We start from the raw sequence: 27,651 nt of genomic DNA on the forward strand, positions 1-27,651 counted from the left end.
TCTGCCCCGGTTACCATGCCCTTTTCTACACCTCTCCAGCATCGATAATCAGTTCTAACACATTTAACACTTTCGAAAAAATTAGGGATATTTTCCTTTATCTATATTAGGACAACCAGTTTTTTTATATTTGTGAAAAGATTAAAGAGAAAATGAGTAAAGTAAATTTATATATTGTTTTGCCTTTTTAAAAGATTATAAATTTCAGACAAATTTGGTAAAAATATACTGTTTAGTGATAAACTAAAAGCAGCCTAAGTAGCTTTCAATGAGGGTTCAAGTAAATAAGTTATGTGATATTAATTTTAATGGCTATAAGGCCAAATAATTTGGTGACATAGAACAATACGTATTGACATAAAAAATGTCCATAATACACTGGTAAGTAAAAAAGGCAAGAAAAAAAAGAGGGGCTGCATAACAGTACTATAGAAAGATTTCTCTTTTTATAGCCAAGGAAAAACGTCTGGAAAGATATTCACCAAAATTCTAACAGTGGCTAGTAGTACTCACATGAACTTTATTTTCTCCTTTATTCTGTTTAATCAGCTCTTACTACTTTTATAATCAGATTTTAAAATTAGTCAACTTCAAAAGCATGTCCCGCTGATGAAAGTCCATTATAAGAATATATAATCACTACTAAATCAAATACATTTGTGGAAACATACCAAATACATTTGAAAAACAAACGCATTTTTTTCATCTAGGTGAAAAATTCTGAGTCCATAGGAACTCCGGGGGGGGGGGGGGGACAGCATAAGGCATCGGGTAGTTATCATTGCAAAAAGCATTTAAAAATATCTGCTGGGACCTTCAGGAAGAAGAGCACTGAATCATGGCACCTGTGGAAAAGGTCCTTAAGGAGTATCACAGCCTCTCATTAAACAAACAAGAAAAATGGGCGAAAAAGAAGTGAAAACAAAAAGGAAGTGAGGGGAGTTCACCAAGATTCCATAAATTAAAGTCCAAAAGTAGTTATAATTCAAACTTACACTTTTTAATTCCTTCCTCAATTTCTGTAAGTCAAGATATGCTGCTTCCTGTCACTTCTATTTAGCCGAAAAAAGCAAATGTTCATGTCACCAGAGGTTTCTTATCATCTGTCTAAAAGTAAACATGAATTTGTACAATAATGTGAAATAAGACTCGCGGTTAAATATCGTTTATGAGCTCCATAAGAAAGTCGTGACAAATAGGCACATGTTAGACTGTGACAAGCAAGGGCTGGCAAACTCTAATATTTATAGACTTCGAGAACCTGAAAGTCAGGAAGAGAAAAAGTACTGAGTTTAAAATTACAACTGTGCTGCAAGCTTTTCATATCTGAGTTATATGAGCGCATTCAACACATCATACTTTCATTCCTCTGGTTTATTCACTTTCTTCTAGAGGGGTTTTGAAGGGGCCTCTTTTTAAGTCAACTTTAAACCTCATGTGTTTTAAACATGGTAAGTTTTTCACAATACAAGCCGTAATTAACCACTGTAGACGTCACTGATACTTCGCCCACCAGAGGGAGCCCACATAGGTGTCCAGGTGAAAAAAAACCTCAAACACCAAGTTTGTATGAATTCTATGGTGATATTATTCGTAGTACAATCAATACTGTAAAATCACTTAATACCATTATATTTCTATCCCCCAAAAAGAGAAAAGTTAAATGAGATCAGGTATGTAACGTCCTTAACAGAGTGCCTGACCTACAGCAGAAGTTCAAAAAGAAACTGATTTTCCAAAATTTGTATCTTCCTGAGAATCAGTGACAGTGCTCAAAGGAAATGGACGAACTGGTATTCTGAATTGACACAAGTTGACGTGAGCTCGGTTGACACCTGTCCTGACAGATGCCTCCACCCTCAGTATGTAGACAAATCTGGTTCTCAAGTTTGCAAGGCGGAACCAGACCCCGGACGGAAAGAATTTACTTAAAATGTCACCCTGAGGGGACCTGCTTCAGCAGCCCTATCCCAGCAGGTGACGCAATGAGCTGCTGGTGACCTGCCAACCAGAAACTGAAGAAAGAGGGAACTTTTTGATCCATTCCAGATTTTTCTTGGCATGAAGGAGAAAATCAATGACCATCCCTGAGAACCACGCTTCTACAATACATGAGACGATCATTACCATCACCGTTGAGTTCCTTTCAAGAATAAAGCAAGCACACTGCATGAGAAGCTGGCATCTCAAAGGGCCGGACGAGTCTCTCTCCCCATCTGCAGTCTGGCCAGGTTGACTTGCCTTTGTTTCTCACAATAAGGAGGCCCAGCCCGCGTTGGCTTGATTTGTGAGGCAGGTCTCAAATCTCCATGCAGCTGGCTGGGTACATGTACAGGTGACCCCTGAACAGTGTGGGGATGAGGGGCGCTAACCGCTGTGCAGTCAAAAATCCGTATCTAACTTTTGACTCCCCAAAAATGTAACTACAGTCATCCCTCAGTATTGGCAAGGGATTGGTTCCAGGACCTCCCACAGATCCCCAACTGCGCATGCTTAAGTCCCCTCTACAAAACAGCACAGAATAGTCAACGCATAAAGCCGGTCTTCCACACGCGAGGATTCCCAACCTTGGATGGAAAATACGGTTCTCCATCCACAGCTCGATGAATCTGCAGATGTAAAACCCAGGTATGTATGCAAGAAGTTATGAACATGTATTTCTTAAAAGTCTGTGTATAAGTGGACCCACGCAGCTGGACCCACGTTGTTCCAGGGTCAGCTGTACTGGATATCTTATCTGCAGACTCCACTGTCTCCGAGGTGAGTGACAAAGTTGGAGAACGCCACTGGGTCTCGCTATGCTCCCCAGGGCGGGTGTACCAAGAAGCACTGCCCCTGGGGAGTTACCCACCACCTGCTGCCTTACTAAAACTCCAGTGCCCACTGGGCACCGTGGCTCTATTCTCTACTGCTTCGAACTGAGAGAGAAGAACACGTAATTGTGTTCTCTGAGAAAACATCAGTGTGATCTATGACCACGTAACTTTGCAACCAGACGTGGGAATTCCTTCTGCTTCCTCCTCTTTCTAATCCCACCAGCTACTGAAGTTAGTCTCCCTCCTAAACAGCGACGTCATCCATCCATTCCTGCCCAAGCCTGCCATCACTAAGTCAGCAGCTGTCACCAGAACTGCTGGGATAGCCTCCTAATGAGCTCTTCTGTCAGCCTTGTTACACCCCAAACCCATCTTCAGTACTGCTGATTATTTCAGAACACAAACATGATCCCTTCATGCCTCTGCTTGCAAAGCTCAGAGCACAAAGCACAACGTCCCCAGCCCTGCTGACAACGCTGTCACCCAAGGGTGGGCAAGCTTTTTCCCTCAAGAGCCAGACAGTAAATATTTGAGGTTCTATGGGCCTCTGAAGGCCATGGCTCTGCCACTACAGCACGAAAGTGTCCACAGCCTATATGTAAACAAATGAACATGGCTGCACTCCAGAAAAACTTCATGTACAAGAACAGGCAGCGGGCGGACATGGCCTGGGGGCCAAAGCTGGCCGAGCCCAGCTCTAATCCCATCCAGCACAGCCCATCACCTTCCACGCTGATCCCCACCAGGCCTCTTCCGGAAAGGGGCTCCAGCCACCCCAGTCTCGCGTCGCTCTGTCATCCCCTGCTGCTGTGCACCGGTGCCTTTGCTCATACTTCCCTCTGCCGGGAGCGTGATGTATCCCTTCCTCTGTCTGGGGCAACGGCTCTCATCCTGCAAGGTCCAACTGGAGGGTCACTTTCTCTCTGAGGTCGCACTGATTACCCTGAAGGAGATTTTGTTATCCTTTCTCTGTGTTTTCAAAGAGCTGGGCATGTTTTCCTAGTTTTCCTAGTTTTCTGTGTCCTCACAATGCCTGACACACATCAGGGGTTCAACGCTTATAGGATGATGGAATAAATCAGTGAATAAATAAATATAATGTCAAAAGCTGCAGTCTTAATAAATCCCGGGGGAATTCAGACATGCAGTGCACACAAAGGGCTCACTATTTATAGCATGAAAAGTCTCTAGCACTGAGTTCTGCTTACAGTATACACTCAGTCCTTACGACCCATGAAAAACAGAGCAGTGTGAAGCTAAAGAGGCCTCGGAGAACACTAACATGTGGTTTTTAACCTGTGTGTCTGAGCCCTACGCTTGGTTCCTAAGGGGCTCCTCAAGGAGAGGGGAGAAGGGTGGGAGAGGGCAGGCTGGCTAACAAACCCCTCCTTCCAGCCCCTCATCCCAGCCTTAGCCAGAGCTGCTCCTTCTTTCATTGGTAAAAAGGTTTCTGCATTAATATTAACATTACTACTAACACTAACAAATACATGCTTCAACAGCTCATGCTCCATGCAAAGCCTGCAGCCTAAACCTATACTGCTTCCTGATCTCCTCTCCTGTCTGGCCCTTCAGGCTTTTCACTGATCCCTGCCACTTGTTGCCTGGCACCTTTTCTTCAAGCCATGCTCCTGCAACTGAAACCCCTGTCTAAGTACGATTATAGCCAGTCTTTGGAGAAAGTCTACTTCCAGCTGCTCTAGGTAATAACCTAGGTGGTCCCAGTTCAACCTTTACGTCCCCAAACTGGCACACAGGTCAACACTACATCTCAGAAGAAAATCAAGGAGGACCTGTGGAATCAACGTCGAGAGAGATGGCTGTCACTCATACCTGAGTTTTACACTATTTATGTGTCAGCTTCTCCACTGGACTGAGGTAGGAACCAAATCTTAAGAAAATAATGAGTTTAACAAAGTAAAAGCTACCGTTTATCTAATGTTTACTGCAGACGCTGCACTAAGTATACGCATATGTTGTGGACTATTAAGGCATCGTGTTAGGATCATATGGTCCCAGAACTGGAAGGAGCCCTGGACAGAAATCAACTAGCTCCAAAACTGAAAGCAAAGCAGCACAGCAGATAAACAGACGTTCGTTAATTCAAGAAATATTGATGGTTCAAGAAATATTTTTGAATACCTATGTCTGTGCAGTGTTCTAGCACCTATGCGTTTGGCGTAAGCTACTCAAAGTCTTTGTTTCCATGACGTGTATATTCTAGTGGATAAACAACAAATAAATGGATATGTGATATGTTAGATAATGAAAAGACTAAGGCAGAGTAAGGGACAGAAAAGGATGCTACTTTATCCAGGGCAGTCGAGGAAGGTCTCATGAGGGAAAGTCTGAGCAGAGACCTGAAGACCAAACTATGTGCAATCTGGGAGGAAAATGTTCCAGGTAGAGGGAACAACATACGCAAAGGCCCTGCGGCATGTGACAAGGCAGAGGCAAGGGCGTGGGAGGAGAGGAAGAGGAGAGAAAGGAGGCGAGTCAGAGAGTCCTGGGGACCAGCTCATCTGGCTGGGGGTCACTCTGAATTTCAAACTGGAACTCAAGATAATCAATTCCTAAGAAAATAAAAATATGTGACATTTAGCTTTCACACAATGTATATTACACAAACAAAACCTCATCTACACACCTCATCTGACAGCAGAATTCCCAACAACTCAGGGTTGCTCTTATCTGATATGTAATCAACACATCTTTGTTTGACAAGAAATCGTTGCAGTTATCTAGTCTGAGCTCTGAATTTTACCAATGTGGAAACTGAGGCCCAGGAAGATTACATGGCCTGCCCCCTTAATGGCAGTCCTGGGCTATTCCACAGGTTTCCTGCGCTTTTCATTGGCCCCTGCCGCCCCCTGGACAGTTTGGCCACTTAGAGGGGTCTTGGTTTCCTGGGTGGTGCTTTCCCTGGCCTCTGTAATCTTCGTAAGTCAGTAAGAACACGAAGAGCTGCCATCCGAGGCCCCGCCAGACACATTCGCACACCCAAAGTCTGTCATTCCAAACTCCCACAATTCCAGGTTTTCATCCCCCCCCCCCGAGTGAAGACCACCAGGCAGGCAAGGGGGAGACATTCAGGCACTGCGCTGGCCACTGTGGGGACATTTCCAGTGCTTTTGCCTGCCCAGCACCCTTCACTCCACACTCCTAGACACAGCACTCCCTTTTCCAAAGTTCAGGCGGAACAACAGTCATAGTATCCCACCCACCTACTGGGGTGGACAGACGACCTGGCCATTGGAAGAACCTTACCATGAACCTTATCAAGAACCTATGATGTCACGATGAAAGCTCAGGATCCAGGCAGAATCAACTATGTCCTTTCCTGGGTGTGATGGGGAAGAGCCAGGGAACGAAGGCCCGTGCTGTTTTCCAGCTACATCAGCCAAGACGTTCCCGTTTGGCTCAGGTGAATTCACATGACTAGCTCACCGTTACCTGCAACTAAAAGAATTCACACGCATGCAGGGGCCAGCATAACTTTTCTCGTTTCATTTGTACAACAACCTTACAAGGTTGCTCTTACTTGCTCTATTTTAGAAGTGAGGAAACTGAGGTTCAGATTCAGTCTCCAGTTAGGACTTCAGTATTAACTCAAGAAGAAACTCACTGCCATTCGAAAGCCAAAGATTTTGGGGTTTAAAATTGCAGTGGAAATTAAAGGTAGGAGGATGGGGGTGGGGGAACTGCGTAATAAACAGCATTAAACTGGGGTCAAAGCACCTGGCTTCTACCTCAGGCTCTGTCCTATGACCTCAGCTATTAGGACTCTGGGCAAGTCGGTTCACTTACCTGGGTATTAGTTTTCTCATCTATAAATTGAGAACCCTAAACAATATGAACCTTTTAAGATCCTTTTAAGTATATACAGAAAAAAGACCATGGTTCCACTTGAGGCATACGGGTTCTATTTTTACTATGTGTCAGGTAAGATGTCAAGCAGATTTCAACTTGAATGTCAGCCCCAACAACTGGTCATGGTTGCCTGGGGCACAATGTTGCAAAGGAATCTGAGCTACCCAGGTCTGCTCCCAGGGTCATAGGGAGGAAGAGAAGCAGACAGCTGATGCTTGCCATACATTTGCCAAAGGAAAGTTGCTGTCCCCACTGATGCTATTAGTACCTGCACGAGATTTGCACCGATTCCTTCTTGCACTTATTTGGTTCCCCTTTGCAAGCAAGGAATGAAAAGTACAAGGAAGCTAAGTGGTTTAGGGAATATAACTTGGTACCAATGATGAAAATAGTCTAAACAGCCTACATGGGGTTGGGGGTGAAGTGAAGGGAAACAACAGAGAAGTGAAGTGCAGGAAGTGAAGGGAAACAATAATAATCAGTATGATTCTTTATGATACATACTCATAGTCTCACAAATCCTAATAATCAGTTTATCGGTAAGTAAGGTATTATCGTTTCTATTTTATAGAAAGGGAAAATGAGACTCAGGTAACAGGACTTGCCCAAGTCACCAATTTCAAGTAGCAGAACCCAGAACCCAAGTCTCTGAAATCCAAGTCCTAGTTCTCTTTTCATTCCCAAGGCCCCCATGAGTCCCCACAATCCAAATGAATTTACTAATCAAACTCTCACTGCAAAGCAGCACATTCATCACTCTTTGGGAGTTGTTCAGCTATAAGTTCCTTCCCCAACCCCCATCTGAAATGTCATTACTGTCCACTATGCTTGTACTTTAATGGGTAGACATGCATGAGCATATAAATCAAACATAAGTTAACCTATCTGCACACTTTTGTGCATCCTCTTCTCGGAGGCTGAGAAGCCCTTTTGCACCCTGAGTGCAGTAGAACCAACAATTACTCCTCTTTCAAGATTTGTTTCAGGCAGTATCGCCTATATAAAGCCATTCTTGGCCTTCAGGTAGAACTGAACACATTCTCTTCTATGCTCTACACAACACTTACAAGGCTTTACGGCACGTGTTTGGTTAATAAGTCTGGTTCTCCCACCAGTCCTTTTAAGTTGTGTTATTCTAACACAGTGCTGGTCAGAAGGTAGGTGCTTAATGGATGTTTATAAATGGACTGAATGGATTCCTGTGGTCCGATTTACTTCCCGATATTTGACTGTCCTCTGCAAACCGCCCCTCATTAATTCACGCATACATATATTCATTTAAAAACAGCGGAGTGTCTACAAAGTACCAGGCATTGCACTGCATGCCCAACAGAAGGGGATTTACGATGAAATTAATGTTCAAGCTTCAGGGCCCCTCCCACTGACACCTCCCAAAGCTCTGACCCTTCTTGTGTGATTTTGCCTTTTAATTTCTTACAGAAAACAGAACTGTGTCAGCTTCAAGCGCCACAAAATCGACACCTACCCTTGGTTCCAAGGTTACAAAAGCGAACAAGGCAGACATTCTCTCCCCCCTTACCGTTTCCTCTCCCCTTAGGGAGCTTAGTGGGGAAGACGGACAACCATTGGCTCATGTTTTCATGCAACACATACTAAGCCATGCTGCGTGGGCCCCGGCCACACTGTTCCTGCCGGGAGACCAAGGTCCCTGCTCTCCTGAACGACAGCCCGCTGCGTTCACGTGACAGACGACTGTGACAGGCGACTGTGACAGGCGACTGCGACGCAATGTCTGTGGCGTACTGATCCCGAGCATGAGCCCTAACCTACTGCAGGAGACAGCGGGAGACAGGTGAGCTGGACACGACCTTTGACCTCAATGCGGGGGTGCGGGGGGGGCACGGCCGGAGCGGAGCAGCAGGAGACCAGGAAACAGCAGACGCGAATCCCCGCGGCCGGTGCCGCGACGGGAGGGCAGAGCCCTGCGGGGACACGGACGCCGCCGACCAGCGTTTCCTAGCGGCCGTCCCCCTAAGACAAGCCTCTCGGCGGTTCCCCGGGGGACGTCCTCGTCCCTCCACGGCCGCCACGTTCCCACGCCAGCGGTCGGCCCTCTGGGACCCACTGTCCTGTCCCCCATCGGGACGCTTTCTCCCAGCGCGTCCTCCATACGAGGCTTGCGCGACGAGGTCCGTTTTGGAGCCGGGGGTCTGCGCGGCGGGTGCGTCCCCTCCCCGGCCCTCCGTTCCCATAGCAACCAGCTCACCACTTCGCGCGCCCGCCCGGAGAAGTCGCCTTTGGGCCGGGGGCTCCGGCGGAACAACTCGTCGCGGCTGCCGTCAACGCCGCCGCCCACCGCCACGCCCAGCGCCTTGTTGCGCGTCTTCACGGTCTTGACGCTGGCCCGAAACAGCAGTGTGATGTCCACCGCCATGGCGACCCGCACTTACTGCCCCGGACCCAGCCGGCCCACGTCAGCAGCAGGCGACCCCGGCGCACGCCCAGCCGCGGGAGGACTGTTCCGGCGCCGCACGCCTCCGCCCGCCACCCGGGACGCGAGAAGAAAGGTTCCGGCCTCCGCGGGATGACCGCCGCGCGAGAAGAAAAGTTCCGCCCTCCGCCCAGGCGCGTGTGGGGTGCCCACGGCCTCCCCAGTCCCGAGATGCGTCCACCCGTGCCCCTTCCTCTTCGCAGAAAAGCTGGTCCGGCTTGGCGGCACAGGAAGCTGCCGGAGCCCCGAGCCCTCTGAGCCGGCCCGGGGCGTGTGGGCCCCGGGAGCGAGAGGACGCGGAAGCCTCACGGCTCCATCCCTCTCGTCGGCTCCCGCACGGACCGAGCCCAGCCGCGCGGGGGGCAGGGAACCGAAAGCGGCCCGGCCTGCCCTTTGACCCCGGGGGCTCCGGGTGCGGGGCCGAAGCCCGGGGCGGGGCGGTGACGCGCCGGGGCGGGGCGGGGGCGGGGCGGGGGCGGGGCCTCCGGCCGCCAGGTGCTGCACCTGCCTCTGGCTGTGCGCGCGGCAGGGGATGCCACGTGCGACTGCTTGGACACTTCCGTGGCTCCTAGTGACCAATGCAAATTAGTACCGTGCGGACGACCTCGTTGTTGATGGGGGCGCTGTCGCCAGGGGGAGGCGTCACCGCTAGAGGAGGCGGGTCCGAGCACGGCTGAGACGCCGCGAGGCGGAGACGCAGGTGGGGGAAGAACGTCGCCGGCGGTTCCTCCCCGACGCGCGACCTCACACGGACCCTCCGAAGTCCCAGTCACGTAACGTCGGCAGTGGGTTCTCACTACGTTGTTGGTTCGGGGTCAGATGGAATTCACCATCTCATTGATTTCGTCATTGGCTGTCATTTTCAAAGAGGATGCGCAAATAGGGTCTCAACACAGTGCTCGTCGGAGTGCTCAGCAAGACATAACGATGTCGGTAATAGTAAGATGGCCTTTGACTTTTCACTCTCGTCTCTCCTGAATGACACACCGCTGAGTGTTCCGGAGGCTTGCGACTTGTGATACTGCAAACCACCGCATGCAGACCAGCTGTCTCCTGTTGAGCCAGACTTTAAAGAGATTTGCAAAAAATGTAAAACGATGCCATTCTCACGGCGTTTTTTTGTTTGTTTTGGGAATGTATTTTTTTTTCACAAAAATACATTATTTATGGTAATATGTTTGGATTTGGTTTTTTGTTTTAAAGTGAGTGCATATTTACAATTTTTGTTTTCATGTCTAACATGGTAAATACTGATAGATAAAACCCATACAGACAAAAAAATTATTTAGGGCCTTCCATACTTTTTAAGAAGGTAAAGGAGTTCTGAGAGCAAAGGTTTGAGACCCACTGTGTTAAATAAATACATTCATCAAAAATTGATGTCAAGAAAGGACATATATGGACCTGAAAGGAAGAAGGAAAACATTATTTAAAACCCAAACTATAGCAGCTTCAGCCTTTCCGTACGAGGAAAATAAGTTTCCATGCAGCCCATGGAGTATGAGAGGGAAAATGAGAAAGAAATTACAAAATCTCTGCCAATGATTCCGTATTGCATAAATGGTCCTTTGTTTTATCAAGACATTAATGAGTCTTTGGCTATGCAAAGGTGAGCCTGGGGGCAGAGAAGAAGAAAGAGTTGAATTGCTCTGCATAATGTAGTGAAGGGGATTGAATTAGGGTTAAAGGGAAACCAGAGCCCGGGAGGAGGCCAGGAAAAGAGTGCTTCCTCCTGAAGGGTTTTTAAGTTGGAGGAGGCAGAACCACACCACACCACCCTTCAGAGTGAGTAGTGTGTTTGGTGCAGTGGGTTTCGGCGTGAGAGCATGGGAACGAACGTCTGAGTTTTCTTTCTGGATCTGCAAGAGCAGAGAAGATTCTGAAGGTGAGACCCAAACAGGCTGAAAACATCAGGCTCTAAAGGCACGGTAATCACAAGTACCTGCTATTCCTAGACAAGTCACTGCGGAGGCCATTCGTTTGCCACAGTCCATGGGATATGAGACTTCACTTTTTTTATTACTCTATTTTATTTTATTTTACTCTTTCAACCTCAAAGAGCAAGAGAACTCCAGTTGACAGCGGACTACACAACTACCGTGTTTCCCCAAAAATAAGACGTAGCCGGATCATCAGCTCTAATGCATTTTTGGAAGCAAAAATTAATATAAGACCCGGTATTATATTATATTTGTTATATTATAGCATAGCATAACGTATCATTATATAAGACCCGGTCTTGTTTTAATATAATTTTTTATTATTTTTTTGTGTATTATATTAATTTTTGCTCCAAAAGATGCATTAGAGCTGATGATCCGGCTAGGTCTTATTTTCGGGGAAACACGGTATTTGAAACCTCATAAAGCTGAAAGGGGATATGGATAAAAAGGAAGAACAGTGTGGTGAGAAGCTACAAACTATCCAGTTTGATGTACATAAATTATGTTTTATAAGTAACAATGTTTCATTCATTAGGCCAGGTACTCATCTCTTGCAAAAGAGTAAGGCATATTGAAATTCCCTACAGCTCCCTACAACCACACCCTCCATACCGTCTGGATAGATGCAGACAGACAGCTTTGAATCATTTGGGGACTCTCACAGAAGTCCTTAAATGCAGCCTCTACCAAAAAGAGGGGATATTGCACATTCAGATGCCCAACCCATGACGGACATGTGCTGTGAGTGAGAAATAGACTTCTGTTTTTGTCAGCCACCAAGATGTCATTGTCACATCCCTTAGAGAAAGATGGAGTAAGCAGGCATTTGCTGCACGGAGGGCGCCCAGTGCCTGGAAGTGTGAATTCTTATGGGGTGGCACAGGAAGACCAGAGTTTCGTAGGCCCGTGGAATCACACACTTGCCACAACAATAGAGACTGGAGACCCTCTGTGGTAGTCTGTTTCATTGTTCGCTCATAGTCATGGCCTCTCCCAAGGGGAGGACTATAGGTCCTTGACCTACTGACGAATAACCTGGCCAGGTGATTCTTTTTAGCCACAAAAAGTGGTATGTGTTGCAAATTTAAGAGATAACATGTGGTTCACTGTGCTCTCTTTACCCTCTGCCATGACAACCCATGTTACAATGTTTCATCAGCCTGGTCCCCGAGTAAAGAGGATATGGAGCAGTCAAGCAAGGCCGTGTGCTGGCAGTGACAAGTAAACCTTTGGTCCAGTTGTGCATGGAGATGTGGTTGGTTGTTACTGCAGGATAAGTAGCTTCTTTTGACTGATAAACCCATATCCAGATATCTGCCAAAACAGGACTGTTGGATGCACACGTCACTTACCCTCATTAGTGGGTGGGAATTGCAAGCCCTGACATCAGACAGAGATAGAGGCCCTAGGGCTGCTGAGTATCCAGTGTCTGCTGGTAGGCACTCCCCAGGAACCACCCGGAGGCGGACATCAGTTAGTAAAAAGCATCAGAAGAGAGACTGGGAGCTACTGCTCTGTCAACCCTCCTCCATCTCTGACCTGGAGCTTCTGGACCCTGTAAGGCCCAGACTTCTCTGGACAGGAATTGTTGTAGGGTACATAAGAGACATTTATTAGATCTCTGAGTTCTTTCTAGTTCAAAAAAAAAAAGGAATTCCAGGAAGTAGTTAGCCAAGGATGAGGAATAGGAAAAGCAAAGGAACAAACAAAAAATACATGAGATTTGGAAACTGAAAGATGGGTTTGAATTCCAGCTTCCCTATGCACTAGCTGTGTGACTTTAAGCAAGTTACTTCACCTCCCTGAGCCTCATCTGAAAAATGTCTGAAAACCAGAGGAACACCTATTAACCACTCCTGATTCTCTGAGCAGAGATTCCCTTCTAAAAACTCTTTCCCCCTCCCCATGGAACTGGTATTACTGATCTGGTTGTTGGGCAGTAGCCACCAGTATGCATTTTTCAGTTGGTTGGAGCTGATCTCTCAACGTTTCTGCACTGAGGACATTGGCTCTTTTGCAAAGGTCAGTGGGAGGCAGTGACGGGGTGAGGCATTTGTTCTGTAGACTTGCACTTCACCTCAGAGGGGAGCTAGAAACTAGAACGCTACCAGATCTCTCTCCGTCTCTCTCTGCCTCTCTCTTCTTCGATGTAATTATCTTTGCAAACCTTTTTTCTCTGCTTCTCATTCACATGGCCAAACATGGGCCCCTGTCAGCTCCTGAGTTTATATGTTATGCCTCTAGTCACAGATGTATCAATTCCAAGCCCAAATTCTGAGCAAGCAGAAAAAAAAAAGGCCCTTCTTGGTACAGCCATCTACCTCTGGTCCAATCAGCGATGGCTCAGCATCCAGTCATGTGGTGCAAACCTGACTGTCAGGACACACTCTGCTGGTTAGGGGTTTTGGGCGTGTATTCATTTCCTGTGGCTGCTATAACAAATCAGCACAAAGTTGGTGGCTTAAAACAACGCAAGTGTGCGATCTTCCAGTTCTAGAGGTCAAAACTCCAAAATCGGTCTCACTGGGCTAAAATCAAGGTGTGGGCAGGGCTGAGCTCCTTTCTGAAAGCTCCAAGGGACAATCCATTTCTTTGCCTTCTCCAGTTTGTAGAAGCTGTCCACATATTTTGGCTTTTGGCCCCTTCCTCCATCTTCAAAGCCAGCAATGGCAGGTTGAGTCCGTACAACCTGTCACTCTGACACCTATGCTTTTCCTCCCTCTTTCACATTTAAGAACCCTTGTGATGACAAGGGGCCCACCCAGGTAGTCCAGGATAGTCTCCTATCTGAAGGCCTCTGACTGACAACCTAATTCCACTCGCCACCTCAATCCCCCCCTTACCATGTAGCATAATATATGCACACGTTCCAGGCGTAGGATTTAGACATCTTTTGGGGGCCATTGTTCTACCTACCACAGGGGTAGCTCCAATAGAAAGGTGGGATGATAATGAACTGGATGAACAGAGAGAGAGAGAGATCCACCCATAATTTTCCATTTCTCAATGTTTCTAGACCTCCTCCGTGTAACACTCCTGGCGGCCACAGCAATAAGGAGAACAGTAGTCCTGCCCTTCAAGGTTTACTGTAGCAGGAAGCTTTCACATATCCAAAGGCTAAGGCAGCGCTCCTCTGAAATCTTCTAGCCCTGACACCTCTCGTCAGAAATGTTCCCACTTCGCTGACCCCGTCTTAAAGGACACAACGTGCACCAAAGTAATCAACGGTTTCCAAAGTTCAAGTCCTTGCTCTCCCTTCACCCCCACCAGGTTGGAAGTTGGTGCCACTTCTTCCCAGCACTCGCTTCGTCCACCCCAGGAGTTTCATAAATCACCTCATAAAAACTCATTTACTGGTTTCCCTGACATAATGGCAGAAATAAACTGCTCGATACACACTCAGAAGCCCCCTCCAGACAACGTGTGCAGTGTTTTGTTGGCATAGCATCTTGGTCCCCAACCTGGGTGCTACCACTGTTGCTTTCTGACAGTGTCTTCCATAATTAAGATGCCTGAATCCTCCACTTTTTATTGAGTTGGATGGCAAATCACGGAATAAATGCTTTCCTTTGCACTTTAAGAGGACTTAATAGGAAAATATTTTTCCTACATCCTGTTTCAAGGGGAAAATGTGATTTTAGAGGACATTTTATAGCTCACAACAGGATATTGAAGGGCATTTGGTTTTGCTTAGTTTATTATGACTGTATTTCTCCAGCATTAAGTGGTGATTTTTGTGATTATTTAGATAAGTCTGATTAAGGTAGTGGGATAGCCATAGAATTGTGGAAATTTTTGACTGGAAAGGGCCTCAAATATCGTCCAGGCCAACTCCCCTCGTATTACAGATGAGAAAACATGTGATTTGTCCAAGATCACACATTGAGTTAGTGGGGGGAAATGAGAGTAGATTCTTTATCTCCCAACTGTTCAATGCCCTCAAACCATTATTTTTTTCCTTTTTTGGCAGGAGAAGTGACGTGTATGCAAAGGGATCCATGTGTATCTGTAAGTGCTTTTGAATTTAAGAATTGAGGGTAATCAGTAAATGTGGATTTCTGTGTATTTCATCCCTCCCCCCAATCCATCCTTCCAGCCATCTATCCATCCAGGCAGTCAGTCATATTCCAAACACATTTTGAATGTCTACTCAGTAAGTGGCACTGTGTTAGGTGCTGAAAATATAAAAACGGATCTGAAGTCCCCACCTTGGTACAGGTCAAAGACTAATAGATCAGACTAGTGTATATATAGGTCATTATAATTAATAGTTGCAATAACAAAGTTTGTTGTTTTTAGATGACATCTCTGAAGAACAAAATTTTTCAAAAAAAAAGCCTTTAACACCCACCTATTCTCTATGGATAGGAAAAGATCTGCATGAATTCAGAAGGGGCCTCAACTCCAGAAACAGGTTGTAGAGAAGGTGTTTCCATGGTCCTTTCTGGCCGTTTCAGTCGTCCCAGTTTTGATGGGACTCGACAGCAGGGACCAGGTCTCAGCCTGGCATTGTGGCAAGAGCTTGCGCTCTGCATCAGACAGCCCGAGGTTCAAAGCCCAGACACTTATTACGGAGAGCTTTAGAAGATGCTTCTGATCTGCGAATTCAAGATAAAAATATCTATTCAACAGGGTTGTGTTAAAATGAGATTGCACGGAGCTGGTAATAAAAATACAGCTGTGACAATGAGGGTGTGGAGGATGATATCGATTAAACTTCACAGCTGGAGGTGGTGGAGAGTCTTCTTCAAATATTGGAAGGAGTCCCGGTTTAAACCAGGTCTCTACATGGCCCAGTGTGTGTGGGGTTCAAGAATGAAGGTGGAGATGGTGCCTTGGATTAATTTTGGAAGTAGAAGAAGCTCTTAGAAAGTAATTGGCTACCGTGGTTTGGGTCCGTCTCAGAGAATGTTTCTGGGAGTTGGAGTATTTATTCTGGAGAAGACAAGACTTAGGTGATGGGTGAAATAAAGATCCTCAAGTGTGTGAACCGTGGATGAAGAGCAGCTGTTCCCTATTTCTGTTTTGGACAGGAGGAGAGGAAATGAGCTTACGCTGAAGCAGGAGGGAGGTAGGCTAAACATCAGGAAGAATTTCCTGGATGCGGGTGCTGTTGGACTTCAGAATGAGTTACCACGGTGTTCCAGTGCAGGACAGTGTCTTCTGACCACGGATCTTTACGTGTGGGAGCACTGGCTATGTGTAGGGGTGGCTACACCCTTGAACACTTTCCAAACTAGGGAGTCCATGACACTAACAGCACCCCGTAACACAAGGACATGAGTCTCAGCCAACCCCAAACCACTGTCCTAGACCTTGGTCTATCATAAGAAACGATTAGGATTCGAGCTGGATGATCTCCTCTGGCAATCGGCACTTAGAACATTCCACAAATACCACAATTGCTCACGCAGGCTACTCCAGCCACCAAGCACCTCCCTTCTTTGAAATTTATTAAGAAATTCTCTGTAGGGCTTCTTTCACCAAAAGTGCATTTAATAAAGCTTGGAATTTCCTCACAACACATTTATTCTTGTTGCTATATTTTTAGCTCTCCATTATGACTTGTCTTCACCTTTCTGCTTTGGAGGCAAGAGGCAGGCCAACACAGCAGGATTCCAAAAGTTATCAATAACCAGGAATTGGCCACGCCGCCGGGGTTCTCCCCAACCCTCCCAGGAAAGCCAAGTTTCTCCTTGTTAATGTAGGAAGCCTTTAAGCCAGCCACTGGTTTTAATAATCGTTCATTAAAAAAATGCAGGCAAATTAAAGCTCTAAGTTCAAAATTGAATGCGAAAGTCTCACTGTGACCATTGGTGGGAGTAGTTTTGAGTTTTTTCCCCTCAAAAGTAGCCTCCTGATGGGTTCAGTTTGTGTTTTAAAATAGATTTAAAGTTGAGCGACTATAACTTGGAAGAGGTTTTTAACAAAGAAACTGTGTCACGCGGGGACTCAGCACCAGAACGCAGGACATGGTGAAGCCAAAAAGGAACACCCACGGAGCCATAGATGAGGGAGTCACACCACTATATTCTTGCTGGAGGCTGGGCTGGAGACACAGGAAGCAGGAGCCACACGATCCGCAACCCGCCATCCGCTTCTCTGCCAACCAACCAACCAACCAACCGACCGCCTTGCCAGCGTAGCCACGCAGTTATATTAGTGGCTAGTGGCCATCTGATTACAGCTGATGGCCATGTAATAACCGAGCCAGCACCTTGCCACGTGGGGCCGAGAGCCTGGAAACTGCTCTCTAGGACTCTGTCCCCACAACCTGTATGTTGGTCATTCAGCAAGTATCAAATATGCCCCTGTACACCCCCAAAGTATTGTGTTGGAAATGCCTGATTTATTATAATAATACATTAATTTATAAAGTCCCCAATTATACCCAAAGGACTTTCGCCTGTTAGGTGCCCCCATGATGAGGCATAATTACGAATGAGCCCAGTTTAGCACTCTGTTTCCTTTGTCAAAGGACGGAGTCATGGTTTCCACAACCAACCACACTTGCTCTTATCAGGTAAATCTCCACAGAGTCCAGAAAAGTGTGCAAGTTGTCCTTTATTTCAAGTTCCTACCCACGCAGCGTTGACAAAGGGAGGCGAGGCAGAGGCAGCGGTTCTACCCACCCATCGTCCCAGCCCTTGCGGCCCGCATGGGACCTTTGCTCTCCATTGCTAAGGCACCACCACGCCCACCCTTCTGGAGTGCAGACGGACCTCCTCCCCTCTGACCTCCTTCCTTTTCTTCCCTTCCTCCCTCCCTGACTCCTTGGTCTGTTGAAGCTCTTCAGGTCCTACCCTTTCTTGGGTTACCATTCATCTTTGCTTCTGCCGCTCGCTTGTAAGGGGACCAAAGGGAGGTGTGCTCTTCCCCACAGGGCACTCTGTGTAAGCAACAGCCAGACCTTCCATTCCTGCTTCCAATGTGACTCCTCGGCCTCCTTCTCGACCTTATGTCTCCCTCCTCCCCTTGGGTCGTAATCCCTCTGTTAATCTTCACCTTGGAAACGGAGGATGGGAGTGGAGTGGTACATCCATTCCCCACAAGTAGATAAACTGAAATTTCTTGCTTGGGTGACTGGTTGCCATTAATCGAGGTGGAGGATGGTGAAGATGATGATGATGATGGTGACGAGGTAGCAAATAGCACTTACTAGCTCATTTACAAGCACTGCTATAAGCTTCATGGACCATAAATCACACATTCCTATGAGGTAGGTAATCTCTTTTTTAATTAATTTTATTGGGGAATATTAGGGAACAGTGTGTTTCTCCAGGGCCCATGAGCTCCAAGTCGTTGTCCTTCAATCTAGCTGTGGAGGGCGCAGCTCACTGTTCCATGTGGGAATCGAACCGGCAACCCTCTGTTCAGAGTTTGCGCTCAAATTAACTGAGCCATCGGGCCGCCCCGAGGTAGGTAATCTTATCATCCCCATTTTATAGATATGAGAAAGCAAGGTACAAAATGGTTAAGACACTTGCCTAAGGTCACACAGCAGAGCACAGCAGAAGTAGAACCCCAACAGCCCAGCTCCAAAACTTGAAAGGCCTCCCATGAAGAGAGCCATCATGCTGGACGTGCCTGTGGGCCAGCCAGGTGTAAACAGAGAGTAGCTGCAGGAACTCTAGCTTTGAGACGAGAGCTGAACCCACAGGCAGAGCCCAGGAGCCATCTCTCCCCTTAGGCTCCAGGCCTGGCCAGACCTCCCAACTGCGCTGCTCTCCCAGCTCCCCTTGCTGGCCTATCCTCTCCTTTGCCCCACTCGCCTCACCCCTGCACACCCATCCTCCTTACTGAAGCCACCCAACCCCACCACGGTCATCTCCAGGCTTCCCTTACACTTCCTGCCCTCGGAGTTCCTCCTGGTGCCAAGATGTCAGCCTCGCCGTTATTCTGTTGCTGGCCTATCAGATTCCTGGCTCCCTTTCACACGAGCATCCCCAAAGCTCACATGTGTGCACAGCATCCACCAAAGGAATTTGGTTCCGAGTGAAGAAGCAGAGGTGTTACACTCACTGTCTCCTTGGGCAAGCGCATTTTCACCAGGCAGCTCTTGTCCTTCAGTCCACTCTGCCCCATCTCTGCTCCAGCTGCTGGAGCAGGAACCTGCGATCGCCCCATTCAAAGAATGTAATTTACATAAAATAGTTTCCAAATTTTTTAAGGGAACAGGCAGCGAAAGGAAACCTGTAATTAAGGAGTGTGAGCACGCATTCAATACCCTTCCACTGGCTGAGGTTTCATCTTCCTGAATTAATAAGGTCTGGACAAAAACTGCAGTGTAAAAGGATGCCCCACTTTCAAGACTTGGGGGTGTTTGTCGTCCTGGGTGGGGCAAGCAGCAGGGGCAGAGTCAGCAGGCAAGCGTTAGAGGTAGATCTGTGTTGTTAGGTTGTGTTGCCAGACTGAAATTGTCAGGCTGACCCAGGTACAGGTCAGAGGAGGAGCCTATGTTTGTATGCAACTAGCTATCTACCCATTAATTTGACTGTCCATCATTCCATCTTATCGTTTAGCTAACTTTCTATCAATCCATCCTTTTAATACTTATATTCTAGCTTGTTTTCAAAAGCATTTGAAACAAGTAGCCAGAGATCTGGACCCAAGAACAACCAGGGGAAGAATGGGTCAGGCAGGTAGCAGGTAATGCCCAAGGTGAGCTTCACACAGGCCAAAGGCCACCGTCCCCTGAGTAGCCTGTGACAAAGAGGTTGTGCTGAGCCTGGAGTCAGGCGCTGCAGGCGTTGAATCCTGACCTGTCCCATTACCACCGTTGACTAATTTCTTCATTTTATTAGTCTTTATGACCAGAGTCACACTTACCCATTAGTGTGAGGGTAGACGAATAGCACTGTTACTAATGTGCCTATTATGTCCCATCTCGCAGGCAGAAACTATTTTATTCACTCTCGAAGTACATACTGAGCACCTACTATGTGTCAGGCACTGCTCTAACTGCAGGAACTATGATAGGGAAGAGGGTAGCCCTGTCTGTCCTCACTGAAATTTCTTCACGTACTTAATGGGCCTTAGCTCATTAAAACCCTTACCCAAGGTACCAGATAGTATACAATTTTTCTAAACTTTGGAGATCAAGCAAGGAAGAGTATCAAAACCCAAATCCCAGAGATACATGCTCACATGATTTCATTACAAAAACGTAACAAGAGGTTTTGCTCTTTGTTGTTTGTTTTTTAGAAAACTTGTAACTATTTACAGGAAAGATAAAGTAAATATGACCTGGTCTTTCAGCTTCAGGCATAATACCCCAGACATTTCTGAAACCCACAAAGGGTCGTTTCTACTTCTCCAGGATGTCTCCCTCCACCCCACCCCGCTGTCTGTCTTCCTTTTTCCTCCAAAGAAATAATGTACACAAACTCTACCTAAGAATGTTGTATGAAAAACACACCAGCGTAGAAAACCCATCCCTAACAAAGTATAAAGTACAAGACTCATTCATTCATTTATTCCTTCATTCTTTTATTCATTCATGCATTTATTCATTCATTAGACAAATGTTTCCTAACAGGTACTGTTCGACCAGTACTATGTGTTAGGAACAAAAAGTTACAAGACAAATGGCTCAGGCCTCAGGGGAGAGACGCTGCCACACACAGGCACAGTAAACATGCGTCACAGTGAACACTAATGAAGTGAGTGCAGAGGCGGTGGTTCTCCTCCTGAGGAATGGGGAGAGGGAAAACAGCTTCAGGGCCCCAAAGGCTCTTGCAATGGCCACTCTTCCTTTCTTCTTTCCTCCCTTCCTCCTCTGTCTTCCCTCCTTCCCTTCTCTTTGGAAAGCACTAATGAAAAATAAATAAATGTCTGAGAGGAGACATGGTGAGGGCATTAATTTCTAGGCTCATGGAATAGGATTCTCAGGACTTAGAAATTAGCATCTATTCCCAAACCCTCATTGGATGTTTGCATCCCTCCTAGAAAAACTTCAGCAAGGGGTTATTTTGTACTCAAACACCCCATGAATGGGGAACTCTCTCCTTTATGTGAAAGCTTTTACGACTTGGGGACACTTTAATTTGTTCATCCAGCAAATACTTACAAAGCCTGGAATGTGTTCCTGGTTCTGTACTAAGCACCGGGAAAACTGAGGTGACCCCGGCTTTCCAGCTGCTCCCAGCTTCCTTGCTTCTTTGAGGCCACCTCTTCTGCCTGCTTTCCCTCTGTGCCCTCTGCTGTGACGTGGCTTTTTTGTTGGGTCACCATTTGCCCGTGTTTCTACCCAGAAGTGAGCCCCAGACTTCAGGTGTGGTCTGACTCATGTGCCTCTCGGGTCTCCAGTTCTGAAAACTGTGTTGTATTAAAGTGACTCAGAAGCTCATTAATGTTTTTGGCAGCCAGGTCCTACTCCGGACTCACCGGAGCTGGCGGCCGCGGGGACCCTCCTTCCCTTCTCTGTTGTTAAGCCGCCCCTCCCCCATCACCTGCCTGTGTGGGGCAGTTTGGGACAAATGTTCAGAGTCCAACACCTGCCCTTATAAAACAATCTTATTACATTAGTCCCCTTGTTTTAGCTTCTCGAACTTTTGAATCTTGTTTCTGTTACCCAAGAAGAGCTCCAAAGCTCTGCAAAGTCAGTGAGTGAGTGTGTGTGTGTGTGTGTTTGCATGTACACACCTGGTACAGCTTTGAGGAGCCCACCCATAGCTTTTTGAACACTCCTGCATGAATGCAGCTCATTCATACACAAATTTATTCATTCTGCAACATTTATTCAGCATCCCCTCATAAAAAACGCTTGTTCTCTGAGAACTTTTGGCCTCAGCATTACAAAGAAAATGGAAGCAAAGTAATCCATACTAAGGAGTGAATGACTGCAGTATTCACCCTCTAAAAGGATCCCGGGGTGTTTGCTTGTTAATCCAAATGAGAACCTTATTGGTGAAAGAGCAGACAGTAATATCAGGACTAAATGGAAGTTTGTTTTCAATTGTATTATTCAGCTAACTGTGACAAAGAGACCTTTCAACGCACCACCCATCCTCTCCTGTGGTGGAGCTTCTAGAGCAGGAGGCTGGCTAACGTCCAGGACCTAGAAATGTTCAGAGGGTCTTCAGCACACACTCCGCTCATCCCATTATCCCCCAGGAAACTACACTGAGCGCCTCAATGCCGTGGGGACCCCAGAGCCTGTCTCCAGCCTCCACTCACAACTCTCTCCTTTGGTATTGGAACGGGGTGGCAGACTTTGGCTCAAATCTCTGTTTCTCACAGCAATTTCTTGCCCAGACCATCCCGTTAGAATAAAACTCCCACTTACTGTGTTGGGATGAGTGCACACAGACCAGGGTTTGTGCCTCGGGAGTCTGGGTAGATATGGAGTAGTAGAGCTTTAGCTGATCCAGCCTTGGGGAAAAACAATCTAATGGGATAATAATATCACTTTCTGGTAGCATTATTACAAAGAGTAAATGACATGTCATTGTAAAATGCTTAACGCAATTCCAGGCTGAAGGCAAGTGTCTGTCACTAGTGTGTTAGGAAAGCTAGTAACTAACACAGAACGCAATCCCTGACAAAAAAATCCTCCTTATGTATACTACCATAACCAGGGAGGGGTGTTACTGTCCTCAAATGGTTTACATGTGGCTATTGTGAATAATGTCCCAAGGGGTGTGAAAACATCTGCGTGGGTCCCCACTTTGAATTCTTTTAGGGATATACCCAGAAGTGAAATCGCTGGGTCGTGTAATAATTCTGTTTCCTGCTGACAGTGCACAAGGGTTCTAGTTATTCCACATCTCTGCCAGCACATATTATTTTCTGTTTCTTTTTTCTTCTTTTTTCCTAATAGCTCTCCTCAGTGTATTGTTTTTCGACATACTGTATACTTTACTTATTCTGACATTTATTTTTTTTCTTCTTTCCCTAGAACTCAGGCTCACAAGGGCAAGGGTCTTTGTTTCATTCACTGTCTCCCTTGTGCCCAGAAATAAAAGGCTGGCATGTTGGGGATGCTCAGTAAGTACTGCGAGTGAATAGATGGGTGAGGAAGTTGAGGCTCTGAGGGGCGCTGCCATAGGCACACAGCCAGTGAGAGTGGGCGCTGGGACTCGATGCAGTGCCCTTTGTGCTGAGCCCCACAGAGAGCTGTGTGTGGGTGCTGTGGGTACTGTGATACGTAAGGCACTGCCCTGGTCCTCGGGGGCTGGCTGTTGGCAGGGAGACGCAGAGACTTAAATAAAAGAGCAACAGTGTTTTCTGGGCCCCTGGGAGCTACTGCGCGGATGTGTCTGCACTCTGCCCAGAGCCCCCCACACTCCTCAGATGCCCTTTACTGCACACACGCCCCTCACCCCAAACTTGTGTGTTGTGCTTTTAAAGCCCCACACCAGCAGCCTTCTTCAGGGCACTATCCTGGGCTGCTGGAGTCGCCCCTACACTGGCAGAGAGAGCAACAAGCAGGTCCTGAAGATGTGTCTCTCGCAGCCTTTCCCGCTTGCCCCGCTTCCCCCCCCCTTCCCCCCCGTGTCCCCCCAAGCCAAAGACTGACAGGTAGGATATTAGGAGAGTCACCTTCCTGGCCTTCAGGCAGGACAAGCTCAGAGGTGTAATTGACTCTGGGTCAGGCTGAGTGGGGCTCAGCTACCTGTGGTCCTGTGTGCCCTCCTCTCCTGTGGTGTCCGCCCCCACCTCCCCGCCTGCTTCCTCCTGGGAGCTTTTCCTTCATAAATCCCTTGCCCACTAACTCTAGTCTCAGAGTCAGCACCTGGGAAACCTGGTGCTACACATTGTCTACCCAACACCTCTCCTCCCTCCTGCCTGGCTCAGGGGCCAGGTACGTGGTCCGGTCAGGGCTCCAAGCAACCACCTCTGGCTGCAGGGCTCCTGTGCTAAAGAAACCAACAAGGGCTGAAGGTGGGCGAAGACTCCTGGGTGAGCCCAGAGGGCCTTATAGGAGAGGCTACGAGTTCATTAGGTAGAAAATGGGGGGAAGAGCCATGGGTCGATGTAAAAGTCAAAGGAGCCTGGGTAACGTGAGTGGGGGAAAAGGGGCAGGAAGGGATTGGAAAGAAGTGCATGAGTGCTGGCTTGGCCCCCACCATGTCTCTCCATTTGAAAATGACCACCTCCCGCAGGCCCCAGACCCCCCGCCCCCCAAACACACACACCAGCTCTCCCTGCGAGATCCCTGCCAATCCAGACACACGTGTGCAGTGATTTACTCCCACCATGTACCTTTTTCTCCCGGTCGGCCTCAGGATTCCTTTGGTCTCAGAAATAGCCAAAGGGGCAAATTTTACTTCCGAAAAGAAGAAATTGAAGATAATTACGCGTTCGGTTTGAGGCTGAAACGAACAAAAAGCGTCTCATTATTGGCCCCCTTTGGGGAAGGCGCCCCCCCACCTCACGCCAGAGGAGCCCATGTTCACCACAAGACCCGACGCCCGCGCCCCGCGGTGTCCCCGGCGCGGCGGGGCAGGGACGGCCGCTGCGCCCTCTTGGACCTTGTGGCCCCGCCGCGCGCGGGGATCGCCTTCGGCGCTGGCGGGCCGCTCACACTTTGAAGTGCGGCGGGGCCTGGTGAGGGGCTTGCTGGCCACGGGGATCAAGGGTCAGCGCTGCCCCCAGACGCCGCTGCGCAGACAAAGGGCGCTGGGCCGCCTCGCGGGGCCGGGGGGAGCGGGCCAAAGGCGGAGCCGGGCGCGCCGCGGGGTCCCGACCGGAGCCCGGCTTTCCCGGCTTTCCCGGCTTTCCCGAGGCGGGAACTGCAGCGCAAGCCACTCCGGCCTCAACAAGAACGCGCCTGTGCACAGCCCCGGCCTCCACGACATTTTTTGTGACAGCGTGACCTTGGATTTCGCCTACTACGGTGACGTGCTCGCTGAGGGCAATCCGTTCTTTACAGCGCAACGGGAATGACTTCCAGCACCTAACTGCTGGGCCCTCTCCTACACCCTTTGGCTTCTCTGGTTTAACCCGTTTCCGCCTCCCCTACCTCTGCGAGGCGGTGGGGTGGGCAGGCCGGCCCCGGGGTCCAGGCCAAGGAACCCAGGCTCGGTCTGACGCCCCAGAAGTGATGCAGGCACGCTGGCTGGCCCGAGTTCCCGACACATCAGGCTTCTTTATATTCGGTACTTTGCTTATCTGGCATCCCCCACCTCTTTTATGTTGCTTATTAAAATATATTACATTCGACTGTTATTTATCTTGGATCCCAAGTTTTTGTGCGCCTCTTAAATTTTGCGTCCCAAGCGACGGAGGTACTGCCCGGCTGGTACTTTCTCCTCTCACCTGCCTGGCAACCTGGCGAGGGAGGCCATTGGCGTCTCCCACGCTCCCACGGTTAGGGGCACTCCCCGTCCCGTTTCAGAAGGGGAAGAAACCAAAGCTCCAAGGGACTTGCCCAAGGACTCCTGGCAGGCTAGTCTGACACCAGTCCCGAGCTAGTTAAAGTACCAAGTTTTGCTAAGTGGCAGACCCTTAAGTACCTCGGCTTTGGAGGGCCCAGCCCTCATCACAGCTAACCCCTAAGAAGAGCAACACCACACACACTATGTATAGCCTTCTTATTACAACATTTTAAAGGATTTTTTTTATAATTTTAATTTTGCTTTTACTTGGCTGCAAGACCCTCATTTACAATGACTGCGATTTCTTAGGACTGATTGGGCAAACAGGGAAATTCTTGCAAAATGAGAAAATCTAAATCGTTTTCACATGGAATGAAACTTTTAGGAATAATTAATTTAGCAATTTAATGATGTTGACACGGTGCTACCTTTTGTAGGCATTTAATTAAACATTTATTAATTTTGACTTTGTAGTTTGCTTTTCTCACGGTGGAGCCAAAAATCGGTTTTCCACGTCTCCAACATTTTTGTTGGAAAGCCGTCCCAGTAGCTTGTGAGTCCCCGGCCCTCCGCCGAGGGTCCCCAGCCTCTGGAATGGTCTCGCCCACCCGCGCCCCGCCCATTACAGGCCCCGCCCCCACTCTGCGGCCGGCGGGATTGGGGGCGGGGGCGGGGGTTGGGATGCGTCGCCGAGGTCACCTCCTGTCCTTGCAGTGTGTGTGTGTCTGGCTTTCAGATAAGCAGAGCCTACTTGGCTCAGCCCTTGTAAAGCTGTGAGTTACCCCAGACTGGGGTCTAACTGTAACCATGTCCCAATCACCTGCCTCCCCTCAATAGAAAGTGGACACTTTGCTAATACGGGTTGAATGATAACTTTCGCTTGGAAGGGGAGACGGATGTAAGATAGAAAGTGTACCAGAAAAGGTGTGGGCGTCCCAGTGCTACTACTAATGCTGTATGTCCCTAAGGAGGTCTCTGCCCCTTCTGGGAAATGAAGATGGACCAGGAAATTTCTAACTTGACGGCCCTTTTAATCTACTGATTGGACACAGCTTTCAGGAGAGAAGACAGACTTTGCTCCCTACTTGGGAAGCTCAGCCCCATTCCTCCTCAGACCACCTGAGCCGAAGGCTTCTGGGTAAAGGCAACTGTCTGAGAGCCCTGGAGCCCGGTTCCCGTTCCAGCTCTGGTGCAAACATGCTTTGTGCTCAGAGCCGACCCTCACCCTCTCTGTACCTTTGTTTTATTGGCAGTAAACCAGAAAGCTGGACTAGAGCAGGACACATCATCTAAGGGTCCTGTTCAAACCAAGTCTGATTCTGGAGGTCTGGGGCTGGCCCGAGAGAATACATTTCTAACAAACTCCCAGGTAATGCCATTGCTTCTGCCAGTCTTTGGAGCAACTGAGCGGCAAGGACCTAGAGAACTGCTGAGGTCATGTCTGGCTCTGAACGGCCAGACCTTGAGCCCTGGCAGCAGGCGCGTGGAGAATGACAATAAAGAATTGCCCAGATTTGGGCCAGCTAGGGCAGTACAGAATATGAAATGATTCCGAGGGGTCCTTTCAACCAACGGTTATAGAAAGCATCATCGTCATCATCAACAACAAACATTTGTGCAGTGCTTTTCGCCGTCCAGAGCAGCTGTAACATCCTTGAACCCAGCTGACCTCTGCATGCACCCTGATGGGAGAAGAGGACGTGGCTGGGGAATCGATTCAGTCCTAGCCAGAGATCTGGGCTCAGCACAATAGCCCCTAAACTATTGTTTCCCAGTGGTCCTTTGATTTTCTTAGCTTCTTTCTTGGTGCCTGCTCTCTGACCCTTCCCCCTTTGTCTCCTTATGCACCTCCTCCCTGTTCTAATTCTCCCCTCCCCCAACACACACATACACAACGTTAGGGGGAGAAAAACAGTGTATCCACCCCCGGATTTCCCACTTTTGATCCTCTCCCCTCTGACCATATAGAGCCCAGCTTCGGAGACTGGAATCCTGGCTCATTTGGGGGCGACCTGGGGGAAATCACTTCATCTTTTTAAGGTCCACTCTTCTGATTTGTCATGCTGGTTATTTTCCCTCAGGTGACATTTGTTGAGCATTTATATTGTCAGGAACACTACACTCAATGACTCCAGCCTTATCTCAGCCCTCGGGCGTAGGAACTATGTCTGTCCCCATTTAGGGAATGGGGAAAACAGGCTTTCAGAAGTGTACCTGCTTGAAGTCATTCAGCTGGTCAGTGATCCTAT

The 27,651-nt window shown here is 48.0% G+C and overlaps 1 protein-coding gene across 2 annotated transcripts in view; it reads right to left on the bottom strand.

Annotated features, from left to right (window-relative positions):
- STX18 (syntaxin 18) overlaps positions 1-9,548 on the bottom strand; it is a 107,155-nt gene extending 97,607 nt beyond the window's left edge. For both annotated transcript variants that reach the window (XM_081058288.1, XM_081058289.1), the window contains exon 1: positions 8,914-9,548. In XM_081058288.1, coding sequence (XP_080914414.1) covers positions 8,914-9,081 — 168 coding nt within the window. In that variant the 5' untranslated portion in view covers positions 9,082-9,548. The remainder of the gene's footprint in view (positions 1-8,913) is intronic.
- Positions 9,549-27,651: the final 18,103 nt, after the last annotated feature.

The sequence above is a fragment of the Rhinolophus hipposideros genome (assembly GCF_964194185.1).
Source record: "Rhinolophus hipposideros genome assembly, chromosome: 1".
Classification (NCBI taxonomy): Eukaryota; Metazoa; Chordata; class Mammalia; order Chiroptera; family Rhinolophidae; genus Rhinolophus; species Rhinolophus hipposideros.